At 45.0% G+C, this 23,277-nt stretch overlaps 1 protein-coding gene across 2 annotated transcripts in view; it reads left to right on the plus strand.

Annotated features, from left to right (window-relative positions):
* The window catches only part of ZNF423 (zinc finger protein 423), a 334,984-nt gene that overhangs the window by 183,740 nt on the left and 127,967 nt on the right, over nucleotides 1–23,277 (plus strand). For both annotated transcript variants that reach the window (XM_066637032.1, XM_066637033.1), the window contains exons 4-5: nucleotides 740–3,963; nucleotides 16,134–16,218. In XM_066637032.1, coding sequence (XP_066493129.1) covers nucleotides 740–3,963; nucleotides 16,134–16,218 — 3,309 coding nt within the window. The remainder of the gene's footprint in view (nucleotides 1–739; nucleotides 3,964–16,133; nucleotides 16,219–23,277) is intronic.

Consider the following 23,277-nt stretch of genomic DNA (forward strand, 5'->3'; position numbering starts at 1 on the left):
GCAGAAATGCTGACCTTCTGTGCCCCCAGATGGCTTGTTTCCTGTGGAATCGTCACACTAGTACTCTGTGTGTTTGTGCACATGTGAATGAGTGACTGTGTGGATGTGTGAGTGAGCACAATTCTCCAACTGTAACCACTTCAGTGCAGCCATTTCCATTTTGAGGCATGGCCAGAAAGTATTTTCAGGCTGCTGTTTTTTTTTTTTGGGGGGGGGGGGGAGGAGAAGCAACTCCCAGCCTTTCTGACTGGTATCTGTTGAAAACGGGTCACGTACAAGCACTTAACACAGCGGCTTTTAGAAATGTTTGTATTGCTCTGAGGCATGTTGCTTTTTGTTTTCTTGACTTGCTGTTTATTGCTTGGCAATACAGTAGACAGGTGTTAAACCTGCTTGGGGGACGGGGGGGAGGGGGAGGATGAGGAGGAAGGAGAAATTGCTTAGTATTAATAGCGATGCTCTGTATGTGGTATGTGTTTTGAAGGCTCAGATTTGTGCAATAGGTGCTCCTGCCATTGTTAACATTTCTTTTGCTCAAATATCTTTTTAAGATTCAAGAGGCATTTGTGGTGATGCCATGTCTTTTGTTTTTGTTTTTGTTCAGCAGCTGAATCTTTTTTTTTCTCCTTTCCCCTTACTGTAGTAGCAGAAGGCCATAGTGTTGTTGAACGGCTTTGTCCCTATTTTCACAGATGCAGCGGGAATTGTGTTTAATCTCCTTTCTGCTTTCCCATTACAGATGGCGATGACGACCCACAACTCTCCTGGGTGGCTTCATCTCCCTCCAGCAAAGACGTTGCATCACCCACTCAGATGATAGGAGATGGGTGTGATCTCGGCATCGGGGAGGAGGAAGGGGGAACTGGCCTGCCGTATCCCTGTCAGTTTTGCGATAAGTCCTTCATTCGCCTGAGCTACCTTAAGAGGCACGAGCAGATTCACAGTGACAAACTACCTTTCAAGTGCACCTACTGCAGCCGGCTTTTCAAGCACAAGCGGAGCAGGGACCGGCACATCAAGCTGCACACGGGGGACAAGAAGTACCACTGCCACGAGTGTGAGGCGGCCTTCTCTCGCAGCGACCACCTCAAGATACACCTGAAGACGCACAGCTCCAGCAAGCCATTCAAGTGCACTGTCTGCAAGCGTGGCTTCTCCTCCACCAGCTCCTTGCAGAGCCACATGCAGGCGCACAAAAAGAACAAGGAACACCTGGCAAAGAGCGAGAAGGAGGCGAAGAAAGACGACTTCATGTGCGACTACTGCGAGGAGACCTTCAGCCTGACGGAAGACCTGGAGAAGCACGTCATGACCCGTCACCCGCAGCTCTCGGAGAAGGCGGACTTGCAGTGTATCCATTGCCCGGAAGTATTTGCTGATGAAAACTCACTGCTCTCTCACATCCATCAAGCTCACGCCAACAAAAAACACAAGTGCCCAATGTGCCCTGAGCAGTTTTCTTCAGTGGAAGAAGTCTATTGCCACTTGGATAGCCATAGACAGCCTGATTCTAGCAACCACAGCATCAGTCCCGACCCTGTCCTGGGCAGCGTGGCATCCATGAGTAGCGCAACACCGGATTCCAGTGCATCGGTGGAGCGGGGCTCCACTCCTGACTCTACTTTGAAACCCTTGAGAGGGCAAAAGAAAATCCGTTCCCTGGAACGGGAAGAGGGCCAGACCTGGTCCAAAGTCGCCTACAGCTGCCCGTATTGCACCAAGCGTGACTTCAACAGTCTTGCAGTCTTGGAGATCCACCTTAAGACTATCCATGCAGATAAACCTCAGCAAAGCCACACTTGCCAGATTTGCCTTGAATCTATGCCCACTCTATACAACTTGAATGAGCACGTGAGGAAGGTACATAAAAACCATGCGTATCCCATGATGCAGTTCAGCAACATTTCCGCCTTCCACTGCAACTATTGCCCAGAGATGTTTGCAGATATCAACAGCTTGCAGGAACACATCCGTATCGCTCACTGTGGGCCGGGAGCCACAGCTCAAGATGGCAACAATGCTTTCTTTTGTAACCAGTGCTCCATGGGCTTCCTGACCGAAGCCTCTCTGACCGAGCACATCCAGCAAACTCACTGCAACATTGGGAACTCAAAATTGGATTCTCCCGTGGTGCAGCCGTCACAGTCCTTCATGGAGGTGTATTCCTGTCCGTATTGCACGAACTCGCCCATCTTTGGCTCCATACTCAAGCTCACCAAGCATATTAAAGAAAACCACAAGAACATTCCTCTGGCCCACAATAAGAAGTCCAAAGGTGAGCAGAGCCCAGTTTCGTCCGATGTTGAAGTTTCTTCTCCTAAGAGGCAGAGGCTTTCCACGAGCGTCAACAGTGTCTCAAATGGGGAATATCCCTGCAATCAGTGTGAGCTGAAGTTCTCAAACTTTGAAAGCTTCCAGACTCACTTGAAGTTGCATTTAGAGCTGCTGTTAAGGAAGCAGTCGTGTCCTCAGTGCAAAGAAGACTTTGATTCTCAGGAGTCCCTGCTGCAGCACCTCACTGTCCATTACATGACGACTTCCACTCATTATGTCTGTGAGAGCTGCGACAAGCAGTTTTCATCAGTGGATGACCTGCAAAAGCATCTGCTCGACATGCACACCTTCGTGTTGTACCACTGCACCCTTTGCCAAGAGGTGTTCGACTCCAAGGTGTCGATCCAAGTGCATCTAGCAGTGAAGCACAGCAACGAGAAAAAGATGTATCGGTGTACAGCCTGCAATTGGGACTTTCGGAAGGAGGTGGACCTTCAGATCCACGTGAAGCATAGCCATCTGGGCAATCCCGCCAAGTCCCACAAATGCATTTTCTGCGGAGAGACCTTTAGCACAGAGGTGGAGCTGCAGTGCCACATCACCACCCACAGCAAGAAGTACAACTGCAAATTCTGCAGCAAAGCTTTCCACGCCATCATCTTGCTCGAGAAACACTTGCGGGAGAAACACTGTGTTTTTGACGCCGGTGCTGAGAACGGCACGGCAAACGGCATGACGCCGGCCAGCAAGAAGGCAGAATCTGCGGATATCCAGAACATGTTGATGAAGAACCCGGATACTTCGAACAGTCATGAAGCCAGTGAGGATGATGTTGATGCTTCAGAGCCCATGTATGGCTGTGATATCTGTGGGGCTGCGTATACCATGGAAGTCCTTTTGCAAAACCATCGTTTGCGGGACCATAACATCCGCCCAGGGGAGGACGATTGTTCAAGGAAGAAAGCGGAGTTCATCAAAGGGAGCCACAAATGTAATATCTGCTCAAGAACCTTTTTCTCGGAAAATGGTCTCCGGGAGCACATGCAGACGCACCGAGGCCCAGCCAAACATTACATGTGCCCCATTTGTGGGGAGCGCTTCCCATCCCTCCTGACCCTGACGGAGCACAAAGTGACCCACAGTAAGAGTTTGGATACAGGAACGTGCCGGATCTGTAAAATGCCCTTGCAGAGTGAAGAGGAGTTCATTGAGCACTGCCAGATGCACCCCGACCTTAGGAATTCCCTCACCGGATTTCGCTGCGTGGTCTGTATGCAGACGGTCACTTCGACTCTGGAGCTGAAAATCCACGGGACATTCCACATGCAAAAGTTGGTGGGGAGCTCAGCAACATCGTCTCCCAACGGCCAAGCCTTGCAGAAACTCTACAAATGTGCCCTGTGCTTGAAAGACTTCCGGAACAAGCAAGACTTGGTGAAACTGGATGTTAATGGTCTGCCGTATGGCCTGTGCGCTGGATGTATGACCAGGAGCACCAATGGACAGTCATTGGGCATGGCCACACCAGAAGTTAGCGAAAGACCATGTGGTAGCCTGAGATGCCCAGAGTGTAGTGTCAAATTCGAAAGTGCCGAAGACCTAGAGAACCACCTCCAGCTGGATCACCGAGACCTGACACCCGAAACGAGCAACCAAAAGAAAGGTGCCCAAACATCTCCTGTTCCCAGAGTAAGTATTTCCAGAGGTTGACTTTTTAAAATCCCAGTAAGGTAGATAAACTTAATTCAGAGGACCTGGTATATGCTTGACTCCAATGTGCACCTGAAGCTCCACTCTTGAACAGGAGCACCTCCATTTTCAGCAAAATTGGAGTCAGCTCCATTTTCAGATTCCTATTGTGTGTGACTGACTGCCCCTGATCCTAGAGTGAATGGGGCAGCTTCTGGTTGGGCAGGAGGTCTGCATAAGCACCAGACCCTTTATGGAGTTTTGGACTGGGTTGACAGCATATGCTATACCTCATTCACTCCAAAGCATGTTTTTTTGCAATGTAGCATTACTCAATTTTTATCTTTGTACAAAGTACCAACTGTTTTTTGAAAAATGTTTCCTTCAAAGTGATAGGGTGAATGATACAACTCGTCTTCCTTTTTCCAACGCTGGGATATATGCCCCAACCCTGAAAGCATACACTAAAGGAGAGCAGAACTGAGTGGTTCTGTTCTGTGCAGCAGCGATTTTCAGTGTTTTTCTTCTCTTGCGCATTGGCCTCTATGGCCTTCTCTATGGTCTTACCCTCTTGCAGTGTCACTTCCTGCTTCTGGGAGATTTTTCCGGGTCCTGTGCCTGTTTCTAGGGGTCTGCCGGAGAAGAAAGTGGGACAAACTATTCATAGTACAGACAGTTGCCTTAGAAACAGGGCTACAGAAAAGTTTTTAAGCAATTTTTAACCACTGTGCTCCAAGTTCCCGTGACACACCTTGAACCTTTTATGGCACACCAGTTGAACATTGCTGCTGTAGAATTTCCAGCAGACTCCAGAGTAGATTGTAAATGCTTTGAACAGCGTCTTCAATGAGGTCTAACTGGAGCATGCAACGTGAATCAATTTTAGGAAGCCACTTGACGTATTTGGGAAGCCACTTTTGCTGTACCAGAAATGTTAAGGGCGAGCAAGGTGGCTTCTTGGAGCGTCCCAGGGTATTCTAGACTCCCTTACAAGACCTGAGCCTTTAGTGCAGTCTGTGGATGGTAAAAGTGTCATCGCTTTGCCAGAAGTGCATAGCATTTTTGGAAGGAGTTGTTTTGTGTAAGGGCACAATCCTAACCAGGTCTACTCAGAAGTAAGTCCTATTTCGTTCAATGCGGCTTACTGTCAGGAAAGTGTGGTTAGGATTGCAGCCTAAGTGTGTAAAAAGTCTGGCTCTTGATCCAAAAAATATTTTTGCCCCATTCTTATCTAGATGCTAGCTAGGGCAGAATTCAGGAGCACTCAAGTCCCTAGAATATAATGCAGAGGTAGGTAGCAGATAGGACAGTATCTTCTGGTAGCTCACTGGTTGATTTTCAAGGGATTCTGATTCCCAGTAGTTGAACAACTAACTATAAAATAGCAAGTTACATTTTTACTGGTTTTGTTTCTGTTGTGGCTGGCCTGCTGCTTGTTTTTCATCCTGCAGCCTCCATGCTCTCCACCTGTAAAGTGTGTGTATCAGTTGGTTGCCTTTGGCCAGTTCTGTGTAGAGCTCTGTTGGCCAGTTTGAGGCTTATTGTGGCTTTTTTTTTAAAAATTTGATCTGTAATAACTCAGATGTGTAGTTGTGCTCTTGTATGCTGGTTATCTCAGTGTGTGGCTCATGAGCTGTAATAAACAATTGGCTGTACCCTCTGAGCTACCACTTTGTGTCTGGATCCACCCCCAGCCGCTACTTTATACCTTTCTCCAGTTGGTGGACCTTGGGGTATTAATGAAAAACAGAAAAGCTTCTACAAGCTTGAAGTTTGCCCATCCTTTTTGTAACAGTTGAAGATGGGCCTGAATTGGCTTTCCAGTATATGTGTAGGCCAGCCAATTTTCATGGCAGCTCTTCAATGTGCCAACATAAGAAGAGCCCCACTGGATCAGGCCAAAGGCCCATCTAGTCCAACTTCCTGTATCTCACAGGGGACCATTAGATGCCTCAGGGAACACACAAGACAATGAGATCCTTGCATCCTGTTGCAACTCTCTTGCACCTGCTGTTCTGAGGTAGCCTACTTCTTAAAACCAGGAGGTTACATCTCCTCATCATGACTTGTAACCTGTGGTGGACTTTTCCTCCATAAATCCGCTCAATCCCTTTTTAAAGGCCTCTAGGCCAGATGCCCTCCTCACATCCTGTGGCAAGGAGTTCCACAGATTAATTACATGCTTGGTAGAGAAATATTTCAACAGTAGACCGTGTGCTGCCCTTCTAATATTTAAAAAGCCCTGTCTTTTTTTGAAGCAGAGATTAATCTCCATGTCAGAAAGAGTAACATTAAAAAATAACGCTCAGCAAGTGGATTTGTTAAGTTTTATGCAGAGGGATTCCCTGCTACCAGGGATTCATTTGGTTGCTGTTGAGCATGTGACTTACACAGGGGAAGGCAAGAGCTCAATTTGCGATCTACTTTTGTCCTCTCAGGTATGGCTGAAAATTTCTCAACCTAAGGCAGGGAACCAGATGTTACTGAGGATATGCAGCTGGCACAAAGAGAAACAGTTTGCATCTCCTCCTTCTCTTCCTCCTCCTCTCCCCTGTGAGCATCTCCTACATGTGATGTGATGCCATCCTTATGTGTGCTTCCCTGTCCCTGGTGACCTAATTGGTAGCCACTTGCAGAGGACAGGGAAATGCGTAATGGAATGATGTCACGTCATTTGTTTTTCAGCAGGTGATATTCTTGGATAGGTGAGGAGGTACTGAGCTAACCTGCACCCTCTGTGTGATGTCTTCTTTCGGCCTGATTCAGAACCTAACTCTATTCTGTTTAGGATGAGGAGTTTGTAAAGCTGGCCTTCCTCAATTGCTTTGCGTAGAAACAAACAAAACACATTGAAGTCCTTGTATCAGTCAGGTATGTGTTACAGGTATTAAATTGTTACATGTATTAAACTGTTCTTTACACAGACATTGATTTAGTAGCAGCTATTCCCAAACTATCTCCTGATCAAGCTGGCAGGTGTTTCCTTACGTGAGTTTCAGTAGAGAAGTCTGCCACTGAATCTGTACTAATAGGATTCTTGGCTATTTCAGCACAGAGGTAATCTTCTAGGAGAGCTTTCATGTCTGCCGTTTGCAGCCATTGAAAACGATATCTTCAAACTTCCATTGTGGCTTGACACATTTGCCCGTTTCTTCGTGGCTTGAATAAAGCCAGAAAGAACCAGTGAGACTCGGAGCCTTTTCTCCGCTGATGAGCGAAAGGAGTTCCTGTTATCGTATTCTTCACACCCTGTGACCATTTTAATTATGCGCCGTTTGACACACAAAGCTGCCGACTCACTCGGCTCTCTAAGAAGTCCTTTCCCTGTTCAAGTAGGAAGCGCCCCCTGATTCTGCCCTAATGAAGCATGGTCTTGTCTGCGGCTGGGATAGAGCTGTTAAAAGTCTCTCTCTCTTGTAGATCTTGCCGATCGTGACAATGTGTTGGGTTGAAAGGATTTCTCAGTGCTTGAAACAATCCGAGCGAAAGATTCTTTGCTTTGTTTCACTCCCTGCTTTAGCTCTACAACTGCAATCGTGCTCCCTTGGGGTCAAGCGAATATGTGACTAGACCTGCCTCCAGCTGTGATATACATCCAATTCTGGAGAGAATAAAACACGAAATGGAAACACCTCTCCCTTCAGCACCAAGCCTCTTGAGAGTTTATCATCCAAAACTACTTATTAGCCCCATCGTCTTTCAACCTCTTGGTTCTTCATTTCAAACTCTTCTTAGAGAATGGGCCTGTTCTTTTATGCCACACTAATTCCTATCTCATATGAGTGCACACACAAGAGGTGAAAATGCTCCCAGGTGCTAGTGTATGTACTCTTTCCCCCCACCCCACCCACTGTTGTCGTAAGTGGGATGTACTGCCGCCGCCCCCCTCACTTTTAGTTGTCTCTCATCAGCAAGAGCTTCCATGCTTCCTCTTCTCTCGGGAGAGAATTTAAGTTCTTCAACAAAGTAAATGCTTTGAATCTCATCCCAAGAGGGCTGATTTCTTTTGTCAAAGATAATGAAAAATCAGAATTCAGGCCTGCACCAAATTACACTTTACACAGGAGTCTGCAATTGGCATATATGCTAATACCTTCGACCTGCCGTTCTACCTTCCCGTTAACAATACCCATCTTGCAAATGGGCTAGACAATCCACGTAATATCTTTGCTCTTTTCAGCTGGCCCCTTAGAATTCTCATGGTTCAAAGAAGTCCTCCACCCCAAGGTACAGATTCGTTTAGAAGGCAGTGCGTTTCGGTCACAAGCAGTTCAGGGCAGGAAATGCATCCATGTACACCCTCCTTGACCAGGTTGCTCCTTCTTGTAGCCCAGTTCAGGGCAGGAAATACACCCATGTACACCCTCCTTCACCAGGTTGCTCCTTCTTGTAGCCCTCTTCTATGCTTACTGCCCAGCGAAGTGCTGAGGAGGTAGAGTCAACTGAATTTGCTTAGACTTCAGGGGCAGGATGACTTTGAGAATTCTTCGTATTTAAACTCTCTTCTGGTCATAATGATAATGATTAAACCAGCACATCAGAAGTCAAGTTTCTACTCAACATGTTGGACTAGGGTTTTAAAAAAAAACAACTTTCAAGGTATTTATATAGCATTTCAGAAATGTGATCCTGTTCTCTGCCTACTCTCTACAGTGGTGTCTGTTCTACCACCTTCGATTGCTCTTCCTTGTTCTGTGGTGTGTCATGCGTAAACCAGGCCACAGAACATCATTATTTATGCTTTCAAGGCCTTTTACGAACATTTCTTTTAGAAACAGCACAAGGTTCTTCTGCTGGCTTACAAGTCTAATAGACAAGAAACAAAAGGAAAAAGGAATGGGGATGGGGGGGGGGGAAACAAGAAAAATAAGCAAATCCAGATACTAATTCTTACAGTGATAGTTCAGGTAACATGAAAATAATACAGTGCGTCCTCTTTATCCATAGGTTTTGAACCCACAGATTTGACCCAACATGGGTTCCAAACTCACATCTGCAGGGTCCGCAGAGGACCTCTGGACATGATCAGAAGTGCTTCTGGGAGGTCTTCTGAGGAGCAAGGAGGCTGCACACATCTGGAGGTCCTCTGTGCCTCCCTGTACCCCTCCCCCCCATCTAAGTATTGGGAGGGGGTGTCTGGGAATGGATTCATGCAAATACCAAGGTCCAACCTATATTTCTACTATGTAGAGGAGAAGAACTAACTGTTCCTGCTACGCATGATTGAGGGAAACCTCCCATGTGTGAAGGGAAGGGCACATACATCCTTAAAAACATGTGAGGCCAGTTTCAAACCTGCAAAATTAGTTGCATAATTGTTATAATGATAAGGAAATGATAAGGAAAGGCCACTGGGGGGAGTGGTGATGGGACTAAATAGCAGTTAGTCCCAGCAGAGCTGCTGGGGGGCAGGCCTTGCTGTTTCACCTCTGCTGCAACCAGGTGGAATAGCTGCTAATGAAAGCCCTACAGGGAGGGGGGTGGAGCCAAATTACAGTTGATCCCAATTGAGCTGTGGCAACAGGCGGCAAATGGAGTCAGTGCATTCCCCCTGCTACTGATTGAGGTGACTGCATCAAACAGCCTCATGGATGTGCCAGTCCTGCGATGCACTCACCCACTTACCAACAAGTGGCCCCATCGATTTCTGCAGCGTTCAGAGTTGGAAGAAGAGCCCCTCCACACTTGCATCCTTTCCAGAGAACACTAACTTAAGGGTTGCTTGTTTCAAAAAGGCCTCTTAAAGTTCGCCAGGCAAACCAAATTGAACAACACGCTGTTCTCTGTTTTCTAATCTCTTGCTGATTTGTAGTACAACAGGTGAAATTCAGTTTTTACTCAGCCTGCTTTATGAGCGCAATACAAACTGAGCAACCTGCAGCTGTCCAAGTGGCATAACTACTCTATAATTCTTGACCACTGCCTCCTCTCTTTTTTTCCTTTTGGACCATTATTGATTTTTTTGTTTTATACACGAGGCTAACAGTGGAGGATTAGAAAAAAAAAATACAGTCGGAGAGAAGCTACACTGAATGTGCATTCAGTTACATTAAAAACAATAGGAGCACATGTTTCGGTAAGCACTAGGATGTATTGATATGTTTAGCTCAGGAGAGAACGGGCACGTTCATATTATAGAAAGTGCTCAAGATGCCAGAAATGGTTCAGAGAAATCCTACAAAGGTGAGGCATAGAGAATTCTGAGAACTCTCACAAGTAAACATTGAGGGGAAGAATAGAGAGGGTCTTTTGAGAAGTAATTATGTGGGAGAAGATGAGATTGCAATCTAAAGCATGCAAGGCTGCCTTTGGAATTTGTTTATTTAAGTATTTATATGCCTCCTTTCTCAGTTTTTACATGGAACTTACATAGACAGGCTATTCATAAACCTCTTTTTTCAAATGGGTTTTTTTAAACAAGTATTTGTTCTATGAGAGGAACTCACAGGACACTCCATTTCACCAGACATTTCTGTCCAAGTATAGCCATCATCCTGGCTGTGCTCTGCACTGTCTAAGCCAGCCATTTTCAACCACTGTGCCGTGGCACACTGGTTTGAGCTCCCACTGGCAGCATGGTGTGCCTTGTCAATTGTCAAAAACCTGGTGGCGTGCCTTGACCATTTTTAGTGCCTTGGTAGTGTGCCATGAGATGAAAGAGGTTGAAAATCACTGGTCTAAGCTTTCACAGCAGATGCAGTTCACCCTTGGTCGGTTTTTAAGACGTTATCTGTCTCTAACTTTCCACACTCTCTTGTAGTGCCTTGTAAAGTCTGTCACCAGCTTTCTGGTCTCCCTTCCAAAGCAAGAGCCCAGGCTAATCCTGCTTAGCTTCTTCAGGCAGGGCACCAGCTCAATCTCCAGTCCACATCACCTGCGGACCCTGGGTCCATCCAACTCAATGTTGGCGCAATGTTGGCGCAGTCTGACCAACTGTGGTTCTCCACAAAGTCTGTTGATTTTTCAGTGGAAGGTGCTGGGAACCAAACCTGGGACTGCTCTGTCACAGAGCTATAATTCCCCCCCCCCCCGGTTTAAATATTTCTTGACTATTACTTGTGTTGTATGTCTTGCGGAGACGCTAATGGCCAAACTGTATATTTCATTAATTTTGTCATTAAAGATAAGCTTCAAATCAGTTGTGTCTCTTTTTTCACAGCAACCAGCTGTGGCAGGAGAGAGGTATAGACTGGGGCTTCTGTTCATGGTGGAGGGGATTAACAGTAATTGGATTTTGGGGAAGGTTATTTGGGGGGGGGAGAAGAAGGGTGCAGGGGGAATGTGTTAACCAAGTGTTCCCCAAACTTACCAGGGTCACAGCGCCCCCACAGCCACTTCTTCCTGCCACCATCCTGGATCTTGCACTGCTATCTTGGATCCTTGCGGGATTTTGCCAGGTCCTAAATGCAACCCTGACTTGCTGTATGTTTAGACAGAATGAATGGGCACTGTAGGGAAAGAGAGTCGCATCTGCACTTCTTGTTGGTCCACCCAGTCCTCCCTCCTGCCCCTCCCCATGTAAGTTGCTCCATGCAAAGTCTAGAAACAGAAAGCGGAATAGGGATGTGGGTTGTTTTCACAAGCCTCCCATTCTCATGCCCCTTTGCGCTGCCTGTGTGCTTGCCTGTGCTGGTGGGAGAATAAGCCCATAGTAAGCCTCGGGGCTCTGTTGAGGATACTGCACCCATGCTCAAGAAGGTCAAGATGCATATGTCTTCTGGATGCTTTTAAAAAATTTTCTTTATCTTTGCCTAACCTCTGAGCATGTAAACATGAGTGAAACAACTCTATTCACTGGTTGGAGGCTTATTCCAGGGGGAGCATAGCTTTTAGGCAATAAAAGGATTAGCAAACCTCATGAGAATAGGAATCTTAAATATGAGTACACCTTGTGATCTCTATGTCCCTCCCAAATACGTATGTGGCTGGTGAACAGTGCCAACCTTTTGTGCCAGGTCTTTAAAGCTGGTAATATCAATACCAGGCAATATTCAGCTCTTGGAGAATGTATCTCCCCGTGCTATTTGGTGTACTGTAGTATTTGCACTTTTCTGTATGGCTCTCCCAATTACATCATTTGTATGTTCTGCATATGAATGACTGCAATGCACATCAAGTACTCCCCAACCATTCTGTTGTTAGTAAAGCCAACACATGTCCCTCGCATTTGATCTGAAAGTGTAAACTGATCTACTTTGTTAAAAAGAAAAAATGAAACTGGAGCAATGGATTCTTTATTTTTTTCTCCTTAATGTCCGTTCCTCCTGTCATGGACATTTAAATTTTTAATCCCTGTAAATTATTTCCAGAATTCCCCTCTAGCCGAACCATCTCATCACAGGAGGACACACCCCTGCCACTCTTAAATACAAACCCCATCTTCTCTCATTGAATAAATGACTCATGTAATTGCTTCTTTGCGCTCTCTCCTTGTTTCAGCAGCTAAGGTTCATTAGTGTGACATCGTGACACAAGAAACATGTACAGGAAAACCAGTGTCACGTTTCGCTGAGGGGTTTTCACGATTTCTTGAATCTATACCTTTACTCCCACAAGTGATACTTGTTCAGGTCCATCAGTGCTGTGAGATTTATATAATAGCTTTTCTTTCCAGGAATCAGATTGTTCTTGCTTAGAAGTCTTCTTTTCCTAAAAATGATGTTTTACTGCAGTGAATCAAGAGCTCTGAATACTAAAGTGGGCTCTCCTTGTCTACAGGTTTGGCACTTGGCAGGTGCCAGACCTATACTGGGGGGGGCCTCACCTGATCTCACGGATGTGACCGGAAGTGTCTAGAAGGTGTTCTGAGGCTTGGGGAGGTACTTCCAGTTTCCAGAGCCTTAGAAGGCCACTCATGGCCTCCCTGCACCTCAGAACACTTCTGGACGAGACCAGAAGCCACTTCTTGTCACTTCTTGAGGTCCTCTGATGCCCCCCCCCCCGCAGACTTAATTATCCATGGATTTCAATATCCATGGGGGGTCCAGGAACAGATCCCCCACAGATACTGAGGGCCAACAGTACTTTATTTAGTTCTAAAAGACACTTTTATCCTGCTTTTTTTCAATCTGAACCAAAGCAGCTACCAGCATATATGCTGGTGTGGTATAGTGGCTATAGGACTATTTGAACTTTCCTTGTTCAAATGTCATCTCTGCAAATGTCATCTCTCACACTAAGTGGCCTTAGTAGCAGAAACAATTAAACACCGTCCCTAAATTAATAAAATCCAAAGCCTGCACATAGAACAGTAATACTAACAGATATTAAAATTACACTACCTCCAAAAGTTTGACTATCCATCAGTGATTTTCAGTCTTTTTCAGCTCTTGGCACACTGACAGGGCACTGAAATTGTCAAGGCACAGTTTTGACAACTGACAAGACATACCTTGCTCCGGATGGGGACTCACATTGCTCAATGGCCCTACTAATAAATGATCCACCCCCAAACTGCCACTGCATTCCTGCGGATCACTTGTGGCATATCAATGTGCCATGGCACATGGCTGAAAATTGCTGATCTAAATGGTGCTTAGCATCTTGAGCCTAGTTTCTTATTGGGAGTTGGTTCATTGTCCTCTACATGTACGGTATTAATTATGTGGGCTGAGTCCCTTATGCTATATGCTTTATTTGTGGAACTCCTTGCTACAGGATGTGGTGATGGCATCTGACCTGGATGCCTTTAAAAGGGGATTGGACAAGTTTCTGGAGGAAAAATCCATCATGGGTTACAAGCCATGATGTGTATGTGCAACCTCCTGATTTTAGAAATGGGCTATGTCAGAATGCCAAATGCAAGGGAGGGCACCAGGATGAGGTCTCTTGTTATCTGGTGTGCTTCCTGGGGCATTTGGTGGGCTGCTGTGAGATACAGGAAGCTGGACTAGATGGGCCTATGGCCTGATCCAGTGGGGCTGTTCTTATGTTCTTATCTTCTTATGTTCTTATATTCATGGCATCAAAGGCTGTCCAAACTGGGCACTGGTCAAGGGATCATGTCCATCAGAGGCTGTACCTGACTGGGCTAACTCTTGAACCCTCAATACCGCTAGTACTGGTTGTGCTCAATATATTATCTCAGGAGCACACAGGGGACAAATGCAGGGTTTTGCCTCAGGCTACGTGCAGCTTTGCATTACAAGGGCATTCATATGTAGGCTGCTGCTGTTCTTGTAGGTAACCATTCACATAGAAAACAGGCTCAAGTCAGACATAACAGGAAACCATTACACCCCATTACATGAAAGAGTTCTAGATAAGTATTGGGCTTGTACATACCCTCCTCTTACCTCTTTGGCGAACACAGCCCAGAATCCTACTTTCTTTAAATCACCGTTTTTAGCTCCTACTGAGCTAGGAACTGTGGTTCATCTCCTCCTTCCAAACCAGGAAGCTGAGATTGAGAAAGAATGGCTTGCCGATGGCCACCTGGTGGAGGAGAGATTTGAACAGGGAAAGGCCGAGTTTGCAGCTCCATTGCTGAGCCGCTACATCTTATTATCTCACATTTTAAGGGTACAGGTTGAGCATCCCTAATCCAAAAATCTGAAATAGAAAATGTTCCAAAATCCAAAACGTTTTTAGTGCCTATGTGATGCCACAATTAAAAGATTCCATACCTGACCTAATATGACGGTTTCATGCACAAAATTATTAAAAATATTGTCTAAATTTACCTTCAGGCTGTGTATATATGAAACATAAATGAATTTATTAACAGTATTTATATACCACTTTTCAACAAAAAGTTCACAAAGCGGTTTACAGAGAAAAATCAAATAACTAATGGCTCCCTGTCCCAGTGGGGCTCACAATCTAAAACGATGCAAAAGAACACTAGCAGGCAGTCACTAGAAAAGTCACTGCTGGGGTTAGGAGGGCCAGTTAATCTCCCCCTACTAAATAAAAGAGGAGCACCCACTTGAAAAAGTGGCTGTTACTCAGTTTCATTTTTAGACTTGGGATCCATCCCCAAGAGATCTCATTGGAATATCCCAAATATTCCAAAATAAGAAAAAAAAAAATCTAAACAGGCTAATTTTTAAACAGTTTATTGTGAGTGTTTTCTTTTTATAAAGGAATTTAAATTTAATATTTCGGCTTCTTAGGAAGCTTCCTTTTTCTGTTTATCTAGGTCAGTATTGCCCCACTACTAACTGGCAGTAACTGCAGGATCTTTCCCAGCCCTGTCTGGATATGTTAAGGAAAGAGCCTGGAACCTTCTTTATGCAAAGCAGGTGCTCCACCACTGATCTACATCCACATCCCCACAACTTCCTTATGGCCCAGTCCTATTCAACTTTCCAGTGTGGATGCAGCCATGCCAACAGGCTGCGCACTGCATCTTGCAGTGGGAGGGGGGCGGTCATGGAGGCCTCCTCAAGGTAAGGGTATGTTTGTTCCTTTACCTGGGGGCTGCATTGCAGCTGCATCAGTGTTGGAAAGTTGGATAGGATTGGGCCCCGAGTCTTTAGCAATATTTGTCTTGATGAATGTGGATTATAGATTTCTTCACCGTGGAAATCCTTGTGAACAATAAGCAGTAATGTGTACTTTTAAAATGGATATTTCATCACAGAAATAGGACAATGTTGTGCTCAGCTGCATGCCATTGGATCAGTATAGTTACATTTCCTAGGATGAGTATTCAAATTTTTAAAAAGTCTATTTTCTGGTTTTATGTGCAATGTGAAGCTCAGAAATGTTCTAGGAACAAAAAAAAATATGGTTTTCGAGTTCCTTGGTGAGGTTACTTTTTAGGTCACTGCAAGTGGTGACAAGCATGTGTGAACATGTGTCTGCCACTGTGTACACTCTGTTTATTGTGTGCATATTTTTTTTTTCACATGCAGAACCAAAGCATTTTGTATACACAGTTTCACAGTGTCATGTGTGAAGAAGTTCTCCTTGTGGATTTGTCCTCATCTAATTGCCTAAGCCAGCTTGACCATATCTTGAGACTTTATTCTTAGATTCTGATTGCTTTTAATGTGCTACCTTTTGTGCTACTTGGGGAAGGGAGGAAGGAAGGGTCAGGATTAATGTTGGAAGAATGTGAAAGTAAATGAGATTTTAAATCATGTAACAGACAGTGTTGATGATCATAGCTTTAGTTTCTGTAGCAGCCCAAGTTCTCTGACCTCTCATTTTGGTTGTCTAAACAGAAAAAGACCTACCAGTGTATCAAGTGCCAGATGACCTTTGAGAACGAGAGAGAGATACAGATCCACGTTGCAAATCATATGATTGGTAAGAACACTTATCAGTTTGGCCTCTTCTTATTTCTTCTTGATCTTCAAGACCGTGACTTTATTCTGCAGTTTGTTAAAATTGTTCTCCATGTTTTAATTAAGGTTTTAATTGAATCAGTTGAGAACTTTTGGCTCTTAAGTTTGGGGCTGTGATGGGGCACATACATTTATTTTAATTTATTTTACTTTTCTTTTGCTGCTGCTAGTTTCATAGTGACAGTGCTCTTCTGGGCAACTGGATTCCCCAGTGCTTATTTCCCAGAAGTCTCTGGGGAATGAAGCTACATAGTGTTGTTCTCATGGGACTGATGGGAAATGAGAATTGCAGCCATTGGGAAAAGTGCTTTTGCCATTGCAGCCAAGACTCTTCCTTTCCTTTCCCTTCCTTTGCTTTCGTCCTCATTTTGTCCCTGGTCTCCAAAAGTTCTGAAATGCCACCCATCAGGTGTAACCTCAGCTGAGGATGGGGCAGCAAAATGGGAGATGGTCAATTTCAGCTCAGCCCTATCATGCAAATGATTTCATAAGAACTGTTGTGGTGGTGATTGCCACTTTGTCGTGTACCAATCAAGAACTGGGTGGGTAAAGTGGACACATGGTTCCTTCCCATGTCACTTTCTTTTCTCTAGGGTATAGCATTGTTGGTTTGGTCATCACCATAACGTTCCCAAGCTATATAGTTTGTATACATCAGTCCCAAGATGTAGCAATTCCTGGGTTGCTTCTCCCTGGTTCTTGCTAGTACATTTCTTCTTTGAACCGATATTTATGATTGCTTATCTGTGCAAAGGGGCAAAGTTGTCTCAAGACTCATGCTGAGATAAGAAAGAGGGTGCAAAGATTTCTTTCTTGAGATTTAAGGAACTTGAAAGGTATAGCTCAGACTTCTACCATTGTTTTCTCTCCCACCATTTTATCTACTCTTTCTCGGTCTTGAAACTTTGTGGCTCAGATGTGCATTTCAACCAGTTTGTGCTTTGCGTGCCTTGGGGAGGCTCCCAATGGCAGTGTTTAAGAACTCCCTTGGTTGAGAAGGTAGCGATTCTCTTCTTCTTTCAAAACAGCTTAAAATGTATTAATACCGAAGTGTCCCTTTTCTGTCCAATTTTCGCTCACGTTAAAATGAAACTTTTGACAAGGTCTTCTACTTTATGTCATAAATTCAAGTCTTATCTGGGAACAGGGAGAGAAAGACGAGGAAGAAAAAAATAGCTTGTGCTGCTTGTCAACCACTTAGAAGCAATTATGCTTCAATTTTGTATGTCATGACATTGAATTGCTCACATTTCCATAGCTTAAATGTGGTGAATTCCTGAGGCACATTGTCAAAACAGAATATTTAAAAAGTTTCATTACAACCCCTCCCGGTTTTCTTTTTCTTTCTTTCTTCTTATTTTTTTTAAACTTTTTAAAATGGGTTTTTTTTTGTCCAAGCAATTTAGATTTTTTTTTTTGAAAGGCTTGCTTTTTAGATGTTCACACTTTGCATTTACAGTTTCTGTTTTCAATACCGCGGTGGACTTCTTGCTTTCGAGTCTGGTCCTAGTGGGAGCGAGTCCCAGTAAAACGTTATTGCAATCCAAAGGGCTGTATTTCTGATGCAGCTGTGAAGCTGCTTTTTCCGAAGAATGCAAAGAACGGTTTCTTTTCTCTGCACAGATGTTATAAATATATGTGAAGGCTCAAGAGCTTAGTTTATTTTGATGCATAGACCACAGAGGAGTTCCTTACACATGCCACTCTAGATGTATGCCGTTGAAGATCCTTCAAGGGCCCTACAGTGCTCTTTATGTGTGTGAGCATGCCACATTCATCTCCGATAATCATAATGATTTCCCTTGAACAATTTAGCATTTAAAGAATCTATTCTTCCACGTGCGGCGCTCCCATTATCATTAATGTGAATTATGCACAAATGTTGAAGGGAGACTTTGAAATGCTGACACTGAAGATAAGAGCGAAACCTCTTTCTGGAAGAAGAATAGGTACTGTCACTCATCGTCATTTCCACGGTAGCGCTAGGTGGGGAGCTTGCAGGCAGTGTCAGGAAGGTTAAATGAAGTTATCTAAAAATGTTTGCTTTTGTGGCAGGTGTTAATGCAATCTCTTGTTTGCAGGTGTGAAGGGTGAGAGCTTTGCTAATTGGACCATGGTGATTTCAGCTCTTTTTTCCTCCTCACCCTCTCCTTTTCCCACTTTTTTTGAGATCTGTACGAGAAAGATATCCATAGGCAACTGAATATCTGTGTCAGTGAAACCTGTGGAATAGGTTGGGGCTACTGGTGATCTAGAAATATGTGGCGTACGCAAGCTATGGCAGATTTGCTCTAGAAAAGCAGCTCTCTAGCACCACTCTGTTAATCCTGCTTTGTATCATGTATTATGAGTTGCCGAACTGCAGCTCGTGAGTCACATGTGGCTCTTTGAGGTATAATAAGCAGACCATGGAAATATGTTGGCTGAGCTCCTTTTAGCATCCAATTACTATAAAAGGTGAATAAGAAATTTTCAAGCTCTACAATTACAATTATTTTCTGGGTATAAACTGAGAGTCCACTGGATTTAATGCAAGTTTAATGTTGATGGTGAGTAAATATATCTAAGAATTTCTTAAATATTGTGGCTCTCAAACATCTGACATCTATGACTCTTATGTTGAGCCATGTGGCTTTTATGTTAAACAAGTTTGGCCACCCTTGATGTATACTGTAAATGGTTTGGTTGCTACCTCCTCTGCAGTTGCTTCCATATCAGCTTCCAACCCTGTGTTAACAGTGTGTCCTGCACAAGCAACACCTGGTCCCTTGGCTTGTCAGTTGCCCAGCCAGAGGGAAGAGGGCTGCTTTAAGGGACTATAGATTGTACCTTTTGGGCTTGTTGGTTTTGCTCTTTGTTGAGTGGGTAGTTGGCTGTGGTCCACTTTGCTGCACTTTGCACTGAGTTGAAGTGTGGCAGTTAGGACTTAGCGGGTTTAGTTCACCACCTGTTGATTTTGGGGAGGTGGAGGTAGGGAATGCTGGAGGTGGACTGAACCTTGGATTTTCTGAGAACAGCCTGGAACCCAGCCCTCTTAGAGCCCTTGTTTCTCTTGAACTCAGTGAACCTGCTGGGCCTAAGTGACTTCATCAACTTACCTCCCTGCTCTGCCATTCACATCATGTTTAGAAGTTCCTACCCTTTCTTGGACAAAGCAGTTTACTATGTGTTACATTTGTTATGTGCTGCTTCTTCACTCCCCAAGCTCCTTGGGCATTCTTTGGTTTTGCCAGTTCCTTCACACCACTTTGCCACCTTCATGGAATCCAGATTGTTGCCTGCCTCTTGACCTGGAGTTTCCCATTTTGCCAGTCTTGATCCAGATACTTTCATTCATCATCACTTTGCTAGAAGGGGACTTTTTTCCCTCATGCACAAACATTTAGCATTAGTACCTTTAAGTGACTCAGGTACCGGGGTCATACCAAGGAATAAAGAGTCTGCTGCATTTAAAGAATCAGAAGGTGGACCTCATATTTAATGACTGGAGTGGAAAGGTGCCAAGGAGTGACATCAGACTACAGCCTAGCCAGGGGTGGGGTTAGGTGGGTCTGGTAGCCTGTACCTTGGCTTAGAAGTTCTGCTTCCCAGTGAATGAATAACTCTTCAGCATCATACGCAACAAGTGTTTTAGGAGCTATGGGCTATGTCCTTTTGAGATGGGAGAAATGGAAGATCTTTCCCATCATGTTGCATGACTGTGCACCATAAGACATGCAAGAGGCACTGTTAGGTGGGTATTTGACCAAAATGACTGCAAAAAAAAAAGTTTCAGTTTGGCTTTGTGCTGAGTGATACTGATAAGTTGGTGACCTATAAAGGACCATTATTTGTGGCAGGTGCTGCTCAGGTTAAACTGCAGATTTGTGAACAATGATCTGCAGAATGGTAGAGAGAGGTGCTCTCTCCACAGCTCCTGGATGTGATGCCTTGCTGCAGAACTGTATCTCTTTTGCAGCTTCCTGTTCATCCAGCTACATTTATCAAAACAGCACCCAGGGATTGTTCAGAACGCGACTCACACGTGTCTCTTTGAAAAATTGCCCTTCTGCATTTTTGCTACCCAGATATAAAATATACACATACAAACACAGTAGCATATTGGGTCCTCTGTGTCCTCCCCAGAGATCGAACAGACTGTCTACATCCCTAGAGGAGGTATATGGGAAACATGTTGCTTTGTTTTCATACCAGGGCCTCTGGGAAAAAAAAATTCTAGTGAAAGAACAGACCCCTTCTTCAACATGATCAGTCTGGTAGGGAGCTGTTGGGAAAACATTTCAACCAGGACTTTTCAGGGCAGGGATGAGGGTGGTTCCCCCCCTTCTATTTTTAAAACCATCTAGAGAGCATAAGGCATTTTGGAACAAGTTTGGCTGATTGGAGGCTTCCTTGAAACATTTTAATTTGCCAAGGAAAGGACTGTCCTCTTTGGGATGTTTGGAGGCTTTGGGGAGTCCACCCAGGAGTATATCAAAAAATGTTCAGCAGTTCTGGCTGCCTCTGTACTGCTTGCCTCCCCCTGTGCTGACCTGATAAATGTTTAAAGCATATTCTACCCCCCCTTATTCCTCCCCCCACTTCCACTACCTCTGATGTGCGCTCTCCTTAGATGCCTAGGAGGACAGGCATGCTCAGTAGCTGACACCGCAGGGGGCATGGAAGATGGCCATGCTTCAACTGGGATCATAGAAGGCACTTAATGATGTGCAGTGTCTGCTGTGTCAATGGCAGAGGGAACAATGGAGCAGTTGAACACAACGTTTTATTATGGGGGTGAGACAAGTTGTCCGTGTTTTGTGTGCAAAAAGCACCTGGGAGGAATTTTAAAACATTCTGATCCTCTGCTGGTCTACATTACTTAGTTAAACCATAATCCTCCAACCATTTGTGCCAAGGTTGTTGTGGTTTTCCAACTGTGTGCTGTGGTGCTACAGGGCGTTGCAGTAAACTCACACAAGTGCCATGGGATGAGCCACAGGAGTGCCCAGGTGACCTCTTTTTACCAGCTCTCCTGGGCACTGCCATCTTGGCAAGGCAGAGATTGCGGACGCAATCCTGAGTCGGACTTGGGTTGACCCTTGCACAGGCCCAGGAGTGCTGCAAATGTGCTGTAAAGCACATTTGTGCTGATATGCTGGGAGTTAGGAGGCCAGCGCAAGGAGTTACGTCAGCCTCTCTGCGCCGGATCCAGTCCAGGTGGGGTAAGTTTGCATCGACTGATCTTGGCCAACACTGGGGTCGGGGGGGGGCATGGAAAGAAGGCAGGAGGGTGGCGTTTTGGGGTGGGAGAGGGTGGGTGGCAGGCATTCCTGGGAGTGGGTGGGGGGAAGTGGGAGGCAGAGCCAGGATCCGACAGTTATGCTGGGTTCTGACCCTGTTCCTGGGCAGGTCAGGTGGTGCAGATCTGAGTAGACCCATTTGGGCTGCTGCAGCGCGACACGGGGTAAGGGGAAAGGTTTCCCTTTGCCTCAGGCGTTGCTGCTTTTGGCCCCAAACTTGCGCTGGATGCAGCTCAGGTCCTGGTCTGCCTGCTCCAGCGCAAGTTAGGATTGAGCTGCCTGTGATACTTGCGAGATATCATGCAATTACCACCACAGCAGGGTGGTGTAAAAGGAGGATGTCATGATCAAGGTAAGTTTGGGAACTGCTCGGTTTAGGAATCCACCACCAAATCTAAATTGGAAACTGCGAGTGAGCCAAGTAGATTCTGCAGTGGGAGACAGGTTGGGTGCTTGGGGGGCTGGTTAGATCCTGTGGAGCCATTTACTTCCTGTCTCTGGTGGAAGATTCACATGATTTAAGAAATCCTCATTTAATAGATGCCCCACGTATGCATCCCTGAAGACTCCATCAGCAAATAATGCATATGCATTCAGTCTGTAGTAAATCATTAATGTATGAATGCATGTGTTGTGTCGATTCACATTTGCAAGGCAAACAGAAATTGAAAGCAGCAAAACAATAGGAGCAGAATGTTAGTCCCATTAAGAAAATGGTAGTTGAGAGGCTTTATTCTACTTCTTTCTTCCTTTGGATTGTGCCTTTTTAAACAGCAGATATTTATTTCTCCTTTCTCGTCTGAAAAAGAGGCACCCCAGGTGTCTTACAAAAGTTAAAAACAAGCTAAAAATACAATAAACAATAAGTGAAAAAAGGAATCAATCAAAGCACAGTAGAGAGAGAGCACCTTTTTTGTAATGGGGCTCCAGTCTTTGATGTGATGCATCAAAACCAGGACCTTGAACTGTACCTGTAAGTGGATTGGCAGGTGGAACTGTGGTGGTGTAACAGAGTCAGACTTCCTAGCCCTGGCCACAGCATGTGCACAGCTGCCTTTTTCACCAGTTGTAACATCCAGATGGTCTTTAAGGGCAGCTCAAGGTAGAGTGTTTTACAGTAGTCTAATCTCAGTGTTACCAATGCATGGACTTCTATGATTGGCCTGATATCTTAAAAAACTGGCACTACTAGAAGTTTGGTGAATAAGATAGTATTCATGGAAAAGTCTAAAGACTTCTCTTTAACGTTTGTTAGCTTTGGGTGTGGATTCATTATTTTGTTTTGCCTCTCAAGTATCTGATCTATCTAGTTTAATGTTTCCCATGCTCTTTTACCTTTTAATAAATATTACCTGTTTTTTCAAAGCTATTCATCTGCCTCATTGCACCAAGAGCTCTGAGCTAGTGGCTCCCAAACTCCTGGCAGATTGCTCTTGGGTAATCACTGCTGTGAGGTCTGAGAGAGAGAAAGGGAGAGAGAGTTTGTGTGTTCATGCACATTTATGCACATGGAGAGTTGTGGGCAAGCCTGGTCAAAGGACTCCCTTTTGCAATCAGCTTCAGTGCTGGGATAGCACCTAGGCCAAGGTTTCCCAACCATGTGTCATGTCACCCTGCGCATTGTGAGGCACTCCCCGGGGAGCTGTGGGCCACACTGGCAGCGAGTCCAAGCTGGTTGCTGGAAGTGGCCTATAAGAGACTATGCTGAATCGGCAGAGTTCCTGCACGTGGTTTTCTTG

This window comes from Tiliqua scincoides, chromosome 9 (genome assembly GCF_035046505.1).
Source record: "Tiliqua scincoides isolate rTilSci1 chromosome 9, rTilSci1.hap2, whole genome shotgun sequence".
NCBI classification, from domain to species: Eukaryota; Metazoa; Chordata; class Lepidosauria; order Squamata; family Scincidae; genus Tiliqua; species Tiliqua scincoides.